Source organism: Pararge aegeria, chromosome 24, assembly GCF_905163445.1.
Source record: "Pararge aegeria chromosome 24, ilParAegt1.1, whole genome shotgun sequence".
Lineage (NCBI taxonomy): Eukaryota > Metazoa > Arthropoda > Insecta > Lepidoptera > Nymphalidae > Pararge > Pararge aegeria.
In genome coordinates this window covers 276003-289563 of record NC_053203.1, presented here as the reverse complement: position 1 = coordinate 289563, position 13561 = coordinate 276003, and the positions used below count along the sequence as shown (strand labels likewise).

The 13561-nt window shown below is 53.9% G+C and overlaps 1 protein-coding gene across 1 annotated transcript; it reads left to right on the top strand.

Moving 5' to 3' along the window:
• Positions 1–6970: 6970 nt before the first annotated feature.
• On the top strand, positions 6971–7375 carry LOC120634444 (the record flags this gene model as incomplete). Its single annotated transcript, XM_039905011.1, has 1 exon — positions 6971–7375. A coding segment is annotated over one exon (405 nt), but the record flags the coding sequence as incomplete, so codon positions are not given.
• Positions 7376–13561: the final 6186 nt, after the last annotated feature.

Below are 13561 nucleotides of genomic sequence, written 5' to 3'. Positions count from 1 at the left end.
TATAGCCCACCGCCATGGCGTCGACGCTAATTATTCGGGCAGGTGTGTCGCCCGTGCTGCAGAATGATGTTAGTACTGAGCTGGCCCTGGCAAATGGTGGTTCCAGTAGATTCCAGTTGAATATTGCGACAACTTTGTTCTTTGTGCGCAATATTCTACAGGGTTGTTGAGCTACTGTAACTTCTGGCAGGGCTTCATAGATTTTGCGTCGAATTGTATTTTTGGAAGTGCTTCCGTTCGCTAGCGCTGCGAGTCCTGGCGATATCATCACCCTGCTCGAGTCGCTCGCGATGCAGAAGCCTATCCCCAATCTCTCAGAGCTGTTATCCATAAACAGTGCCACACCACGGGTTCTTAACCCCGGATTTCCCCTTTCTGCCATTAGCAAGAGCTGCCTGGTAGGCATATCCTGCACCGGGCAGGGTTGTTGGGGTAACGGGGCCTGGGTGGTCCTGCTCAAGTCTGGGCTTGGCGGCGTCGGGTTGCTGTTTCTCCTGACGGCAATGAGGAAGATCTTCTCCACATACCTCAGGAAGTCTGGTCTTCTCTCTGGATCCGCTACGAGATCGTGGAAGCTTCTAGTTGAGATTTCCCGATCGATTTGATGTTCGAGCTCGTAGCGATGGTTCGAGAATCTTGGGCATTCTACTATAAGGTGTTCGACAGTTTCTGTTTCGTTTGGGTCACATTCGCAGGCTGGGCTATCTTTTAGCCTAAAGGCACCCCTCGTATTCATGTTCTAACCTAACCTAACCTAAATCTAGTTTTGACACCTTTAGACTTTAGATTCAAGATTTAATGTGAATATATGCATTAATAAAAACTCATTACTATATTTTAATACTAGTTATGCTGCTGTTGATGCACTGATGAAAGCCAGATAGCTAGATCAGTGTTTAGTTAGTCGTAGTTGCCGGTGGGCTGAGGTCTAAAGGAATCCAAACTAGTTTTAAAAGGTTAGGTTAGGTTAGGTTAGGTTAGGTTAGGTTAGGTTAGGTTAGGTTAGGTTAGGTTAGGTTAGGTTAGGTTAGGTTCCCGTGTGGGGTTGCTAGTCCCTCATCGGGCGCGTCCCCGGGTGGTGGATAGGGGAATGCCTCCCAGATATGGGGGGTACCGGGGAAACCCGGCGCGAACCAAAACTAGCACGAGGCGGGGTGGGGCGCTTCTGTGCGCTGCCACTGAGGGTGGGGCGCTTCTGTGCGCTGCCACTGAGGGTGGGGCCTTACAGGCCGCGAGGAAGGACAACCTCGGTAAAAAAATCACCGGTGTGGGTGGAAACGCCCAGCGCGGTGGGCTCTCCGGTCTTCATGGCCGGTGAGCGCTGGCTTCGGCCACCGTCGGGCAACCCGTAATCCGCACTGAGCGGAACCGGGGGTCCCGCGCACTAAGCGTGGGGCTGCGAGGAAGACAACCTCTATAAAAAATTACCCCAATCCTAAGGTTTGATGCCCGCCGATGGGATGCATGGTTGCTGGGAGTGCAGCCACTAGGGTGTCTGGGAAGGGTCCCCATTAGGCCTAAAAAACAAAATGGAAGTACGAACTGGAAATAAATCTACCCGGGAGGGTCCCCGCGAGGGGGAATCCCTTGGTGCGTCGCTAGTGGCGCATCGGCCCCATGTATACGGGGGGGCCACCATTCGTAAGGAAGAGGAGAAGATTGTGGGGGGTTTAGGGATAGATGGAAACGTGCAAGGGGGGAAAGAATTGGTAGTGGCCTTAGAGAGGTGCGAAGTTTTAGCACAGAGGCACGAGAGAGAAATGCGTAAGGAGGAAGAGTTAGAATTGGGGGGGAAATTTTGGATGGATGTAGGAGAAGGGGGGAGGAAGAGGAGCGGAACTGAAGAGGCGGCGTCGGAATCCGACTGCAGCCTTATAACCGTCGAGAGCAGGCCCAGATCGGGCTCAGGCTCGTCGGTAGCGTTTTCAGTGTCCGATATGACAGGAGTGAAGCGCCCACGCCTCAGTGAAGGCGATGATATGTCGACTGACGAGGAAAGGCCGGGGACACCAGTCCCTGTAAGAGGTAGAGGGCGTCCACCTACCCATGGGCGTTATGTCGGCATTGGCAAGGCCAGGGAGGCCCTTAATATGGAAAAAAGAGCCGAGGCGAAAGCCCAGGCCAAACAAAAGGCGGAGGATGACCTCCTCAAGGAGGCCGCCGTCGCCCGTTTTCGGCGGGAGGCGCGCAAAGAAGTGTCATCTCCATTCGGGCAACGTGTGGATGAAAAGACCGCAGCCCGACTGCAGGACCAGGTCTGGGAAGACTTGGACCTTATTAGAAAGGTGGCCACTAAGTCTGCCCACTTGAAGGGCACCTTCGTGCGTGACCTGAAAGACGCTGCGGCTTCCATCAAGGAGACTGTAGAAGCCCTCGGGTCGCGCACCGTTTCGGATGAGACGCGGCGACTGCAGGCGGACAACACACGCCTGCAAGCCGAGATGGCTAGCCTCCGCAGAGAGCTGGCCCAATTACGGACAGAGATGGAGGGTATGCGGAAGCAGGGTTCCGCTCACTCTTCCCCGGACAAGACAGAGGAGGCGCCCCCTGCAATGCGTCCTCCTCAACAAGGCAAAACTGGCCGCCCTGGGGTTACCCCAGCTGCGCCTTCATTGGAGGAGATTTGTCGTACGGTGATGGTCCAGGTCGGAGGAATGTTGAATGCCCGCCTGGAGTCACTAGAGGACAGACTCCTCCCAGAGAGGAACCTCCGGCCGCCTTTGGCGACCGACAAAAGGCGAGACGGGCGCACATATGCTGCCGCGGCATCGGGATCTCCAGGCACCGCAAAACCGCCTACTGAAAGCGCGCCTAAGGGGCCCGCCCGATCTGAACACAGCAGGCTCGCAGGGCAGGCGCCCTCGGCACCACCTCATCGCCCAGCTGGGTCCTCGTGGAGTCAGCCACGGGCACGGATGACGACAGACCCTTCTACTTCCTCTTCTACTCCACCTTCCGCGGAGAAGAAGAAAAAGAAGAAGAAGAAAAAGAACGGGAATCAGGAGGCTGGCCCACACCAGGGGAAGAGCCAGTCGTCGGAATGGACGAAAGTAGGTCCCAAGAAGCGACCTGATGCGAAAAGTCGCGCCAGCAAACTCCGCACACCTCGGTCATCAGCAGTCATCTTAACGCTGCAACCGGGGGCGGAAGAAAGGGGCGCGACTTATGCAAAAGTTATTGCCGCTGCGAAGGCGAGAATAAATGCAGCAGACATTGGCGCACAAGGAGTCCGACTCCGAAAGGCAGCTACAGGAGGCCGCCTGTTCGAATTCCCCGGGGCCTCCAGTGCTGAGAAGGCGGACTCCTTGGCTAGAAAGCTCAGAGAGGTCTTGAGTGACGAGGTCGTTCGGGTCTCTAGACCTACGAAGTCTGTTGACCTGCGGATCACAGGCCTGGACGACTCCGTCACCAGCGCCGAGGTTATCGCAGCGGTGGCAACGGTAGGAGGATGTCCCGTCGAGCAAGTGCGTTCTGGCGAAGTTGTCAGTGGCTACGACGGGCTAGGGGCAGTGTTAGTGCACTGTCCCGTTGCAGCTGCCAAGAAGGTAGTAGCAGGAGGAAGGCTCCTCGTGGGATGGGTGTCGGCCCAAGTAAAGTTGCTGGACGCCCGGCCCCTGATGTGCTATCGGTGCCTGGCACCGGGGCACATGGGTGCCCAGTGCAAGGCAGGGGTCGACCGCAGTGGTTTGTGCTATCGCTGCGGCCGACCGGGTCATAAGGCCCGTGAATGCTCCGCTACACCACATTGCGTGGTCTGTGCAGCGGATGGCAGAACGGCGAAGCATCGCGTGGGCAGCAAGTCCTGCGTATCCCCATCTGCGGGCAAGAAGAAGAGAGGGAAGGCAGGCCAGGCTACTGAGCAGTCTTCTTGCTCACCTCAGCAAGCGGAAACGCAGCAGGGGACTGAGGAGGTTCCAATGGCCGAAGACTAATAATGGACCTGAACCTCCTCCAGGCGAATATCAACCACTGCGCCAGAGCTCAGGACCTCCTCTTCCAGAGCATGGCGGAGTGGTTGATTCACGTAGCCGTGGTAGCTGAGCCCTATCGCGTCCCTTCTGGGGATAATTGGGTGGGAGATACGGAAGGAGTGGTTGCCATAACGTCCCGGTCCATAGTGGGCTCTCCAGCCTTCGATAACGTAGTGCGAGGTCGGGTATACGTCTCGGCTTTCGTTGACGACGTTATGGTAGTCGGAGTGTACTTCTCGCCTAATAAAAGTCTCGCTGACTTCGAACAGTTTCTTGCTGAAGTCGGCGTCCTGATAAGCAGAAGACGCTCCGGCCGCGTTCTTGTCGCTGGGGACCTCAATGCAAAATCTGTGGCATGGGGGTGTCCAGCGACGGATCCGCGTGGACGAGAGCTGGAGGAATGGGCGATGGCGACTGGCCTCACGGTCTTAAACCGAGGATCGGTAAACACATGCGTGCGGCAACAGGGCGGCTCCATTGTGGACGTCACTTTCGCAGATGCTGCCCTGGCGCGCCGTGTTCGGGGCTGGAAGGTGCTGGAGAACGTGGAGACGTTGTCGGACCACAGATACTTGAGGTTCGACATCTCCGCAAGTTCGGTTCTCCCGAGCGGTCCAACCCCCTTGCGAGAGGACGGTCCTCGTTGGTCGCTGTCGCGCATTGACCGGGACTTTTTGGTCGAGGTCGAGGTCCTTAACCGGCCGGACTGCGAGGAAGAAAACCTCTATAAAAATCACCCCGAATCCCAAGCGGCGGCGCACCGCGAGGGGATGCATGGCTGATGGGTAGTTCAGTCTCTAGTGCGACCCCCGTCAGAGTACCGGCCGACACCCTTTGGCGAGTTACGCTTTGGCTTATCTGGGTGCAGGGGGCACCACCCGGATGGACTGAATATTTCCCCCATACTCGTGGGATCAAATATGGAAATAAATAAAATTAGAAAGAATAGTAATATTAGAGGGCTAGAAGGCCCGCAAGGAGAGGAAGAGAGAGGAAGGAAGAGAGAAGGACAGGCTTACCGGCTGAAGATTGTTCTGCCTAAGCCAACGGAGGAGGAAAAGGTTAATGAGCTTCTAATGGACACTGATTCAGACGATAGTGACAGAGTTTTGGAGGCCTTAGTGGAGCCTTGGAAGGTAGCCGGAGCCGTATCAAAGCGGCCCCATGATCAGGTGGACTCACGGGAAGAGGAAGAAGGAGAGCCCTCGTTGAAGGCTGTCGCAGTGGAGCCTGAGACTGAGTCTGCAGTAACAACAAAGGCAAAGATTAAAGTGGGAAGGGCTCGGGCTGAAAGAGTAGATGAAGGTGTGCGAGAACGGAGTCCTATCAATAGGGCTAAAGTGACCATGAATGCCGATGGCGAATATGGCCCAACAAAAGACGAGCTCATCGACAGGGCCAGGAGTGCGGTCTCCTCGATAACGTGCGAGACTCAGAAGTCCAACAACCTCAAGGGCGGCGTGAAGGGTGAAATAAACCGGGCTACCAAAGAAATCCGCGCAGCCATGGACGCCCTACAGGCAATGACGATTGACGAGGAAGCCCAAAGGCTCCGGGCAGACAACAGGAGGATGCGACAGGAGATGGCCGCCTTAAGAGCGGAGGTCAAGGCCCTCCGGTTCGCGTTCTCTGCAAGGGAAAAATCCCCTGCACCAGTGGGTCAGCCCGATCTGGGCATGGATCCCCAGAGCTCCCCGGCACTCGGCGAGATGCTTGAGACCTTAAAGAGGGATCTCTTTATATCCATCGGGGGGATGGTAAATGACCGCCTCGAGCAGCTGGAAAAGCGACTCCCACAGGAGCCCATTTTGAGGCCGCCACTCGCGGCTGATAAAAAGAAAGGAGCAGTTACCCGCCGCTCTCCCGATGAGCCATCAGCGGGCCCTTCGCCTGCGCGTCCAGCAAAGACTCGCTCGGCGGCAGGAACTAAGACCACTAAGCCTACCGCTGCGCCGCAGACAGAGTGCAGCGTCTCCACACGTAGTGCAGAGCCACGTGAGGCTGAAGCCACTGAGACCACGCTCCAGCCCCACCAACCCCACCCGCCTGGTCAAAGGTAATTGGGAGGAAGGCTAAAGCCAAGACGGCTAAGTCCACTAAGCCCAAGGCTCCTAACTCAGCCTGCGCACCTGCTAAGGCTACGCCGGCTAAACGCAAGGGTAAACTGAGCCCTCCAAAGTCCTCAGCGGTCGTTATCACCCTGAGGCCAGAAGTCGTCGCAACCCAAACTTACGCGACGGTCATGAAGACAGCCACCGCGGGCCTGGCCTTGAAGGAGGTCGGAGTGGATCATGTACGGGTGCGCAAATCAGCCACCGGGGCCAGAGTTATTGAGGTTCCGGGGGCCGACAGCGCCAAGGCTGCAGATGAGCTGGCGGGCAAACTGCAAGGCCTGGTCGGCGAATGGGTGACGGTTACACGGCCCATGAAAACCGCAGAACTGAGGATCGCTGGTATTGACGAGTCCGTCACACCTGAAGAAGTGCAGAGGGTGGTGGCGCAAATGGGAAGTGTTCCACTGGAGCAGGTTAGAGCTGGTGCTATTCGGGCGGGACCCAGCGGGACTGGATCGATATTGGTCCGATGCCCTGTGACTACAGCGAAGCTACTCGTAGCAGAGGGAAGGATAGTCGTTGGGTGGTCGTCAGCCCGTGTTACCCTTTTGGAACCTATCCCGATGCGCTGCTTTAAGTGCATGGGGGTGGGTCACACAAGGGCTCTCTGCCCATCACCTGCCGACCGGAGCACTTTGTGCTTCAGATGTGGCAGGGAAGGGCACAAGGCGGCCTCGTGCTCGGATGAGCCTAAATGTGCAATCTGCACGCAAATGGGCAGGAAAGCTGGTCATGTTATGGGAGGGCTTAAGTGTTTCCCGCCTCCAACGAAGGGTAAGGAGGCTCCTTTGACTCGGGCCCCAGGCTCTTCAAGAGGTCGACAAGAACCGCCACAGGAGGACATCGAAATGGCGACTAATGACCATACGCCATAGCGAATTTCTGCAGGCCAATCTGAACCACTGCGCCCGTGCCCAGGACCTCCTGATACAACACATGGCGGAGTGGCAGATTCAAGTGGCGACAGCCGCCGAGCCCTACTTCATCCCTACTCAATCAAATTGGGCTGGTGACGTCGAGGGATCGGTGGCTGTTGTGGTGCCGGCACATGGAATTCCACTGGTTCCACAACGCAGCGGACCAGGGTTTGTAGCGGTCGTGTGGGGGGAGGTGACACTAATTGGAGTATACTTCTCCCCAAACAAACCCCTGTCTGCCTTCGAGGCTTATCTTAGAAGTCTGGAGCCAGTGGTGAGAGGTGCGGCCCCGACCCAGGTAATCCTGATGGGGGACCTAAATGCGAAGTCTGCGGCGTGGGGATCCCCCATAACAGATCTGAGGGGAGTTGAGTTGGAGAACTGGGCTGCCATGGTCGGCCTGGTCCTTCTCAACCAAGGACGCGCAAACACCTGTGTGCGACGGCAGGGGGGGTCAATAGTGGATGTCTCATTCGCTACCCCTGCCATCGCCTCACGTGCCCAGGATTGGCGCGTCCTCGAGGAAGTGGAGACTCTGTCAGACCATCGGTACATCCGGTGGAGAGTCTCCGCATCCTGCTCGTTGCCTCAAAGTCAGACCGGAGGAGGGAGAGTAGTGTTTCCGAGATGGTCCCTAGCCCGCCTCGACCGTGAAATGGTGGAGGAAGGAGCCATTGTTGAGGCCTGGAACGCAGCCACCCCGGTGCTGACTGATGTTGAGGAGAGGGCGAGGCGTTTCCGCATCGCATTGAAGAGGGTATGTGATGCAGCGATGCCCCGGACCAGGTGCCTCCCAGCCCGGAAGGCGGTTTACTGGTGGTCGCAAGAAATTGCTGCTCTCCGTTGCGACAGTAATCGGGCGCGCCGGGCTTACACCCGCTGCCGCCGAAGAAGGCCACTGGACGCGCCGGAAGAGGATCGCCTTGCCTGGCCTTGAGGCACCTCGGGAGCCACCTTAGGCAGTAGGAACATCGCTGGGTTTTAGTGGGTATTCTGGCCGCTTTATGCCGGTGAGTCCCACATACCCCTCCGGAAACGGCGCAGCTTCGGATGCGCTGTTTCCGGAGGGGATGCATAAACGCATTTCCCAGCGTTAAAAAAAAAAAAAAAAAAAAAATAGGTTAGGTTAGATAACATCCAATCCTTATATTTTTTAATATCGCCAGATCAAACTTTTTTGTTTTTACTTACGTATTTACATTGACAGGTAACCGCAGTAATCAACGATTACCAATATAATATAGCTCCAGTCAAACCATTTGGCTTTACGTATGCACGTGCCCTGTGGGATCTAAACCGGATCTGCATGGTGGATTATACAATTTCTGTCATCGTTATACACCACACAGATTTTAGTACAGAGTTTATTATATATTAGCACACCCACGGAGATAGGAAATTTGGGGTCTGAGCCCCAGTGGCTTGAACAGAACATTAAAGTGTCGGTCCCCGTTATTACTAACTTGTGATATTAAAAGTAGTTCTACTATAAGAGGGAGGAGGCGTGTACCCAGCAATGGGACATTCAAGCTATGGATGAAGATGATGGTGAATCACGTAGCAACGTCGCAAGTTTACCTCACTAACAGGATTCTACAAGGTATGTGTAGGAGCTTGTTCGTCGAGCAAGTATCTACGTCACCACGTACCACGAGCCAACTTTACAAAATATACGTCATTCAAGCATCTAAAGTAACAGGTAACCCCAGTAATCGTTATTACCAATATTACCCGTCTCACGTGGTCAACGTGAGCGATATGTCTCTAAGCGCAGACTTGATCGCATCGTAGGACGCGAAGGAGATGCCCACCGCGATGGGGCCCTTTACCCAATTCATGCTGAGCCCTTTGAAGAAACCCCGCCAACCCTCCGATCTGTGAGATGAAAATCTAATTTGTAAGATGTGATTACTTCCAAAAGTATATCGCCCAAGTATAGAACTTTTGGTATAACTAATGAAAGTTTTTAAATAGAATTTAAAATAATGGTTTGAAGCCAATAATTTGGTTTTAAATAGAAAGAAAAACTAAATGCATATAATTCCCATTACTTCATGTACACGTGTAAACCACTGTACTACTTAATAATGAGAAGTTGAACCTGGTGGATGAGACAGTTTTTCTAGAAATATCGTTAGATGCTAAATTTCAATGGGCTAAAATTCATGTACATAATTTATAGAACATCCTTTAGTTCTGCCGCCTAAGCAGTAAAGAGGTCACGCCATATGACAGACATAGAAACTGTTGGAATTGTCTTATGGGGTACTGCCTGGGTAAGAAGATAGGGGTAGAAATGCAGGTAATCAAAGTTGTCGTTACCTGTAAACGGTGCGCAGCGTGGCCGCGATGGTGGGGTAGGGGTAGGTGCGGTCGGCGCGGCGCCGCGCGGTTTGCATGCGGCGCCGCACGATGTCCAGCGGGTACGACGCGGTCTGCGCGAGCGCGCCCGCCGCGCCGCCGAACGCCATGTTAGTGAGGCCTCGCGGGCTCGAGCCCGTGTACTCTGCGGAACAGATTTAGCTCGATTCATTCATTTAATTCATCCATTACAACTCAAGCCATCGACCGCATATTGCTAACTTCCCATTGACATTGCTATTCCAAGTAAACGGTAAAATGGTTTTATACACACGGGTTTTTCACGCCATTGGTTGCCTTGAAGAGATCGAGGCCACTGGCTTTTTAACCGACTTCAAGAAGGAAGAGTTTCTTAATTCGTCGGAATCTTTTTTTTTTAATGTATTACCCGATTACTCGAAGACGCCTGAACCGATTTGCTGTTATTAAAAAATCAACAATAATGTAACCCAAAGTAGCAAATTTTTTTTTGTATTTAAGTTCCTGGGCGTATGTTGAAGTCAGTTTTTTTTTTAATTTAAAATAATGTATTTATTACGTATTATGTTATTTTGTTCTATACTTTGGTCTGTTGTATAATAAATGTGTATTCATTCATTAAGGTGCTTAATGTGTATATAAAACTTTAGAGATTATAGGTAATAAAATGGTAATACAAATTTTCCGCTCTCATAGTTCGCTCTTTCGTTCAATCGTTCTTTCGTTTACATATCATTCAACATGAACAGCTATTTGAAACGGAGCTCATCCGCGGAAGTATCACCACCATGTTTTATTCTGTCGCTGAGCAGCATTGTTGTAATGCAGCGTTCCGATCTAAAGCGCGTGATTACAGTCACACGAGCCCAAACACCTACCCACCAAATTGCTGCTGCTGTTTTAGTTACTTTCACAGCATTAGGTCAATACTATGGGATACTGCTGCTAAGGTAAGCAGTGGTTACCTGTACAAGGTGTTACATGCAATTCTACCCTTTGTAGCTATACCTATCCGCAACGGTATACGTCTCAAATTGAAGGACACGGGGCGACACGTCCCATTCATTTGTTCATTCACTCACATTCGGGCGTCGTGAGTTAAACACGTGTAGCAATGTCCCGCGACTCACCCAGGTACCAGTGCTTCAGCGAGTCGTAGGTGAAGAAAGACACCCCCGCGTAGGGGATCACCCCCAGCACAGTGGCGGGGTAGCCTCTGCGGACACGGAGACCAGTCCATTATTACCGGAAACAATTCGCTACTTTTCTTAATTTGTGAAACAGCTAAAAATTTGCGACTTTTTCTATAAAACACCAGCGTACAGACAGTTGTCTGATTAAATCTGTACTCAAAGAATGGGATAAGTTATTAAAATAATACTATTTTTACAAAATTAAAATTAAAGCGAAGCAGCGTATCGTTGATAAGATAATTATACTAAAACAATGTCAGAATAAAATATACTGGTTGTTGTATGAAACAATAATAAATTGATTGAATTACATTGTAGTTTTGTTTGCTCCGAAAAATACAGAAGTTAAAAGATTAAAGGTGGAGAGCAATTAGATGAAATTTATTCGCTTAAACTAAGAAAGAATTGACAGGAGAAACGGCTAAAGGGCGAATATTTAAAGAATTTGCAAGGGATGATGATTACAATCAAGGTAAGGGGAGAATGCACAGCGAAGAGAGTACAGGGCCAGGGTATAGGGCTGAAATGATAAATTCACGGGAGATAAAAGCAAAGCAGCATTTAAGGGGGGTTGCAATACGGGAAGAGTCAACTAGGCTAAAGTGAGGTGAAGCAGGAAATGTGGCAAGGGTTTAAAGGCGTCAGACTGGAGAAAGGACAACTTAGAAAATTTTACAGTTATTGGGCCAAAATTTGATGGGGGTTGGGAGGGGAATACATACAATAGAGGTTACGGGTGGGGATGAGGGGAATACATCGTTGAGAGCAGAGTGGTTGGGAGGGGAAGAGCAGGGGTCCGAAGGTGAAGGAGGGGAAGAGCAGGGGTCCGAAGGTGAAGGAGGGGAAGAGCAGGGATCCGAAGGTGAAGGAGGGGAAGAGCAGGGGTCCGAAGGTGAAGGACGGAAAGAGCAGGGGTCCGAAGGTGAAGGAGGGGAAGAGCAGGGGTCCGAAGGTGAAGGAGGGGAAGAGCAGGGTTCCGAAGGTGAAGGAGGGGAAGAGCAGGGGTCCGAAGGTGAAGGAAGGGAAGAGCAGGGGTCCGAAGGTGAAGGACGGGAAGAGCAGGGGTCCGAAGGTGAAGGACGGAAAGAGCAGGGGTCCGAAGGTGAAGGAGGGGAAGAGCAGGGGTCCGAAGGTGAAGGAGGGGAAGAGCAGGGGTCCGAAGGTGAAGGAGGGGAAGAGCAGGGGTCCGAAGGTGAAAGAGGGGAAGAGCAGGGGTCCGAAGGTAAAGGACGGGAAGAGCAGGGTTCCGAAGGTGAAGGACGGGAAGAGCAGGGGTCCGAAGGTGAAGGACGGGAAGAGCAGGGTTCCGAAGGTGAAGGAGGGGAAGAGCAGGGGTCCGAAGGTGAAGGACGGGATGAGGAGGGGTCCGAAGGTGAAGGAGGGGAAGAGCAGGGGTCCGAAGGTGAAGGAGGGGAAGAGCAGGGGTCCGAAGGTGAAGGAGGGGAAGAGCAGGGTTCCGAAGGTGAAGGACGGGAAGAGCAGGGTTCCGAAGGTGAAGGAGGGGAAGAGCAGGGGTCCGAAGGTGAAGGAGGGGAAGAGCAGGGGTCCGAAGGTGAAGGAGGGGAAGAGCAGGGTTCCGAAGGTGAAGGACGGGAAGAGCAGGGTTCCGAAGGTGAAGGAGGGGAAGAGCAGGGTTCAGAAGGTGAAGGACGGGAAGAGCAGGGTTCCAAAGGTGAAGGACAGGAAGAGCAGGGGTCCGAAGGTGAAGGACGGGAAGAGCAGGGTTCCGAAGGTGAAGGAGGGGAAGAGCAGGGGTCCGAAGGTGAAGGAGAGGAAGAGCAGGGGTCCGAAGGTGAAGGAGGGGAAGAGCAGGGTTCCGAAGGTGAAGGACGGGAAGAGCAGGGTTCCGAAGGTGAAGGAGGGGAAGAGCAGGGGTCCGAAGGTGAAGGAGGGGAAGAGCAGGGGTCCGAAGGTGAAGGAGGGGAAGAGCAGGGTTCCGAAGGTGAAGGACGGGAAGAGCAGGGTTCAGAAGGTGAAGGACGGGAAGAGCAGGGTTCCGAAGGTGAAGGACGGGAAGAGCAGGGGTCCGAAGGTGAAGGAGGGGAAGAGCAGGGGTCCGAAGGTGAAGGAGGGGAAGAGCAGGGGTCCGAAGGTGAAGGAGGGGAAGAGCAGGGTTCCGAAGGTGAAGGAGGGGAAGAGCAGGGTTCAGAAGGTGAAGGACGGGAAGAGCAGGGTTCCGAAGGTGAAGGACGGGAAGAGCAGGGGTCCGAAGGTGAAGGACGGGAAGAGGAGGGGTCCGAAGGTGAAGGAGGGGAAGAGCAGGGGTCCGAAGGTGAAGGAGGGGAAGAGCAGGGTTCCGAAGGTGAAGGAGGGGAAGAGCAGGGGTCCGAAGGTGAAGGAGGGGAAGAGCAGGGTTCCGAAGGTGAAGGACGGGAAGAGCAGGGTTCCGAAGGTGAAGGAGGGGAAGAGCAGGGGTCCGAAGGTGAAGGAGGGGAAGAGCAGGGGTCCGAAGGTGAAGGAGGGGAAGAGCAGGGTTCCGAAGGTGAAGGAGGGGAAGAGCAGGGTCCGAAGGTGAAGGACGGGAAGAGCAGGGTTCCGAAGGTGAAGGAGGGGAAGAGCAGGGGTCCGAAGGTGAAGGAGGGGAAGAGCAGGGGTCCGAAGGTGAAGGAGGGGAAGAGCAGGGGTCCGAAGGTGAAGGAGGGGAAGAGCAGGGTTCCGAAGGTGAAGGACGGGAAGAGCAGGGTTCCGAAGGTGAAGGAGGGGAAGAGCAGGGGTCCGAAGGTGAAGGACGGGAAGAGCAGGGTTCCGAAGGTGAAGGAGGGGAAGAGCAGGGGTCCGAAGGTGAAGGAGAGGAAGAGCAGGGGTCCGAAGGTGAAGGAGGGGAAGAGCAGGGTTCCGAAGGTGAAGGACGGGAAGAGCAGGGTTCCGAAGGTGAAGGAGGGGAAGAGCAGGGGTCCGAAGGTGAAGGAGGGGAAGAGCAGGGGTCCGAAGGTGAAGGAGGGGAAGAGCAGGGTTCCGAAGGTGAAGGACGGGAAGAGCAGGGTTCAGAAGGTGAAGGACGGGAAGAGCAGGGTTCCGAAGGTGAA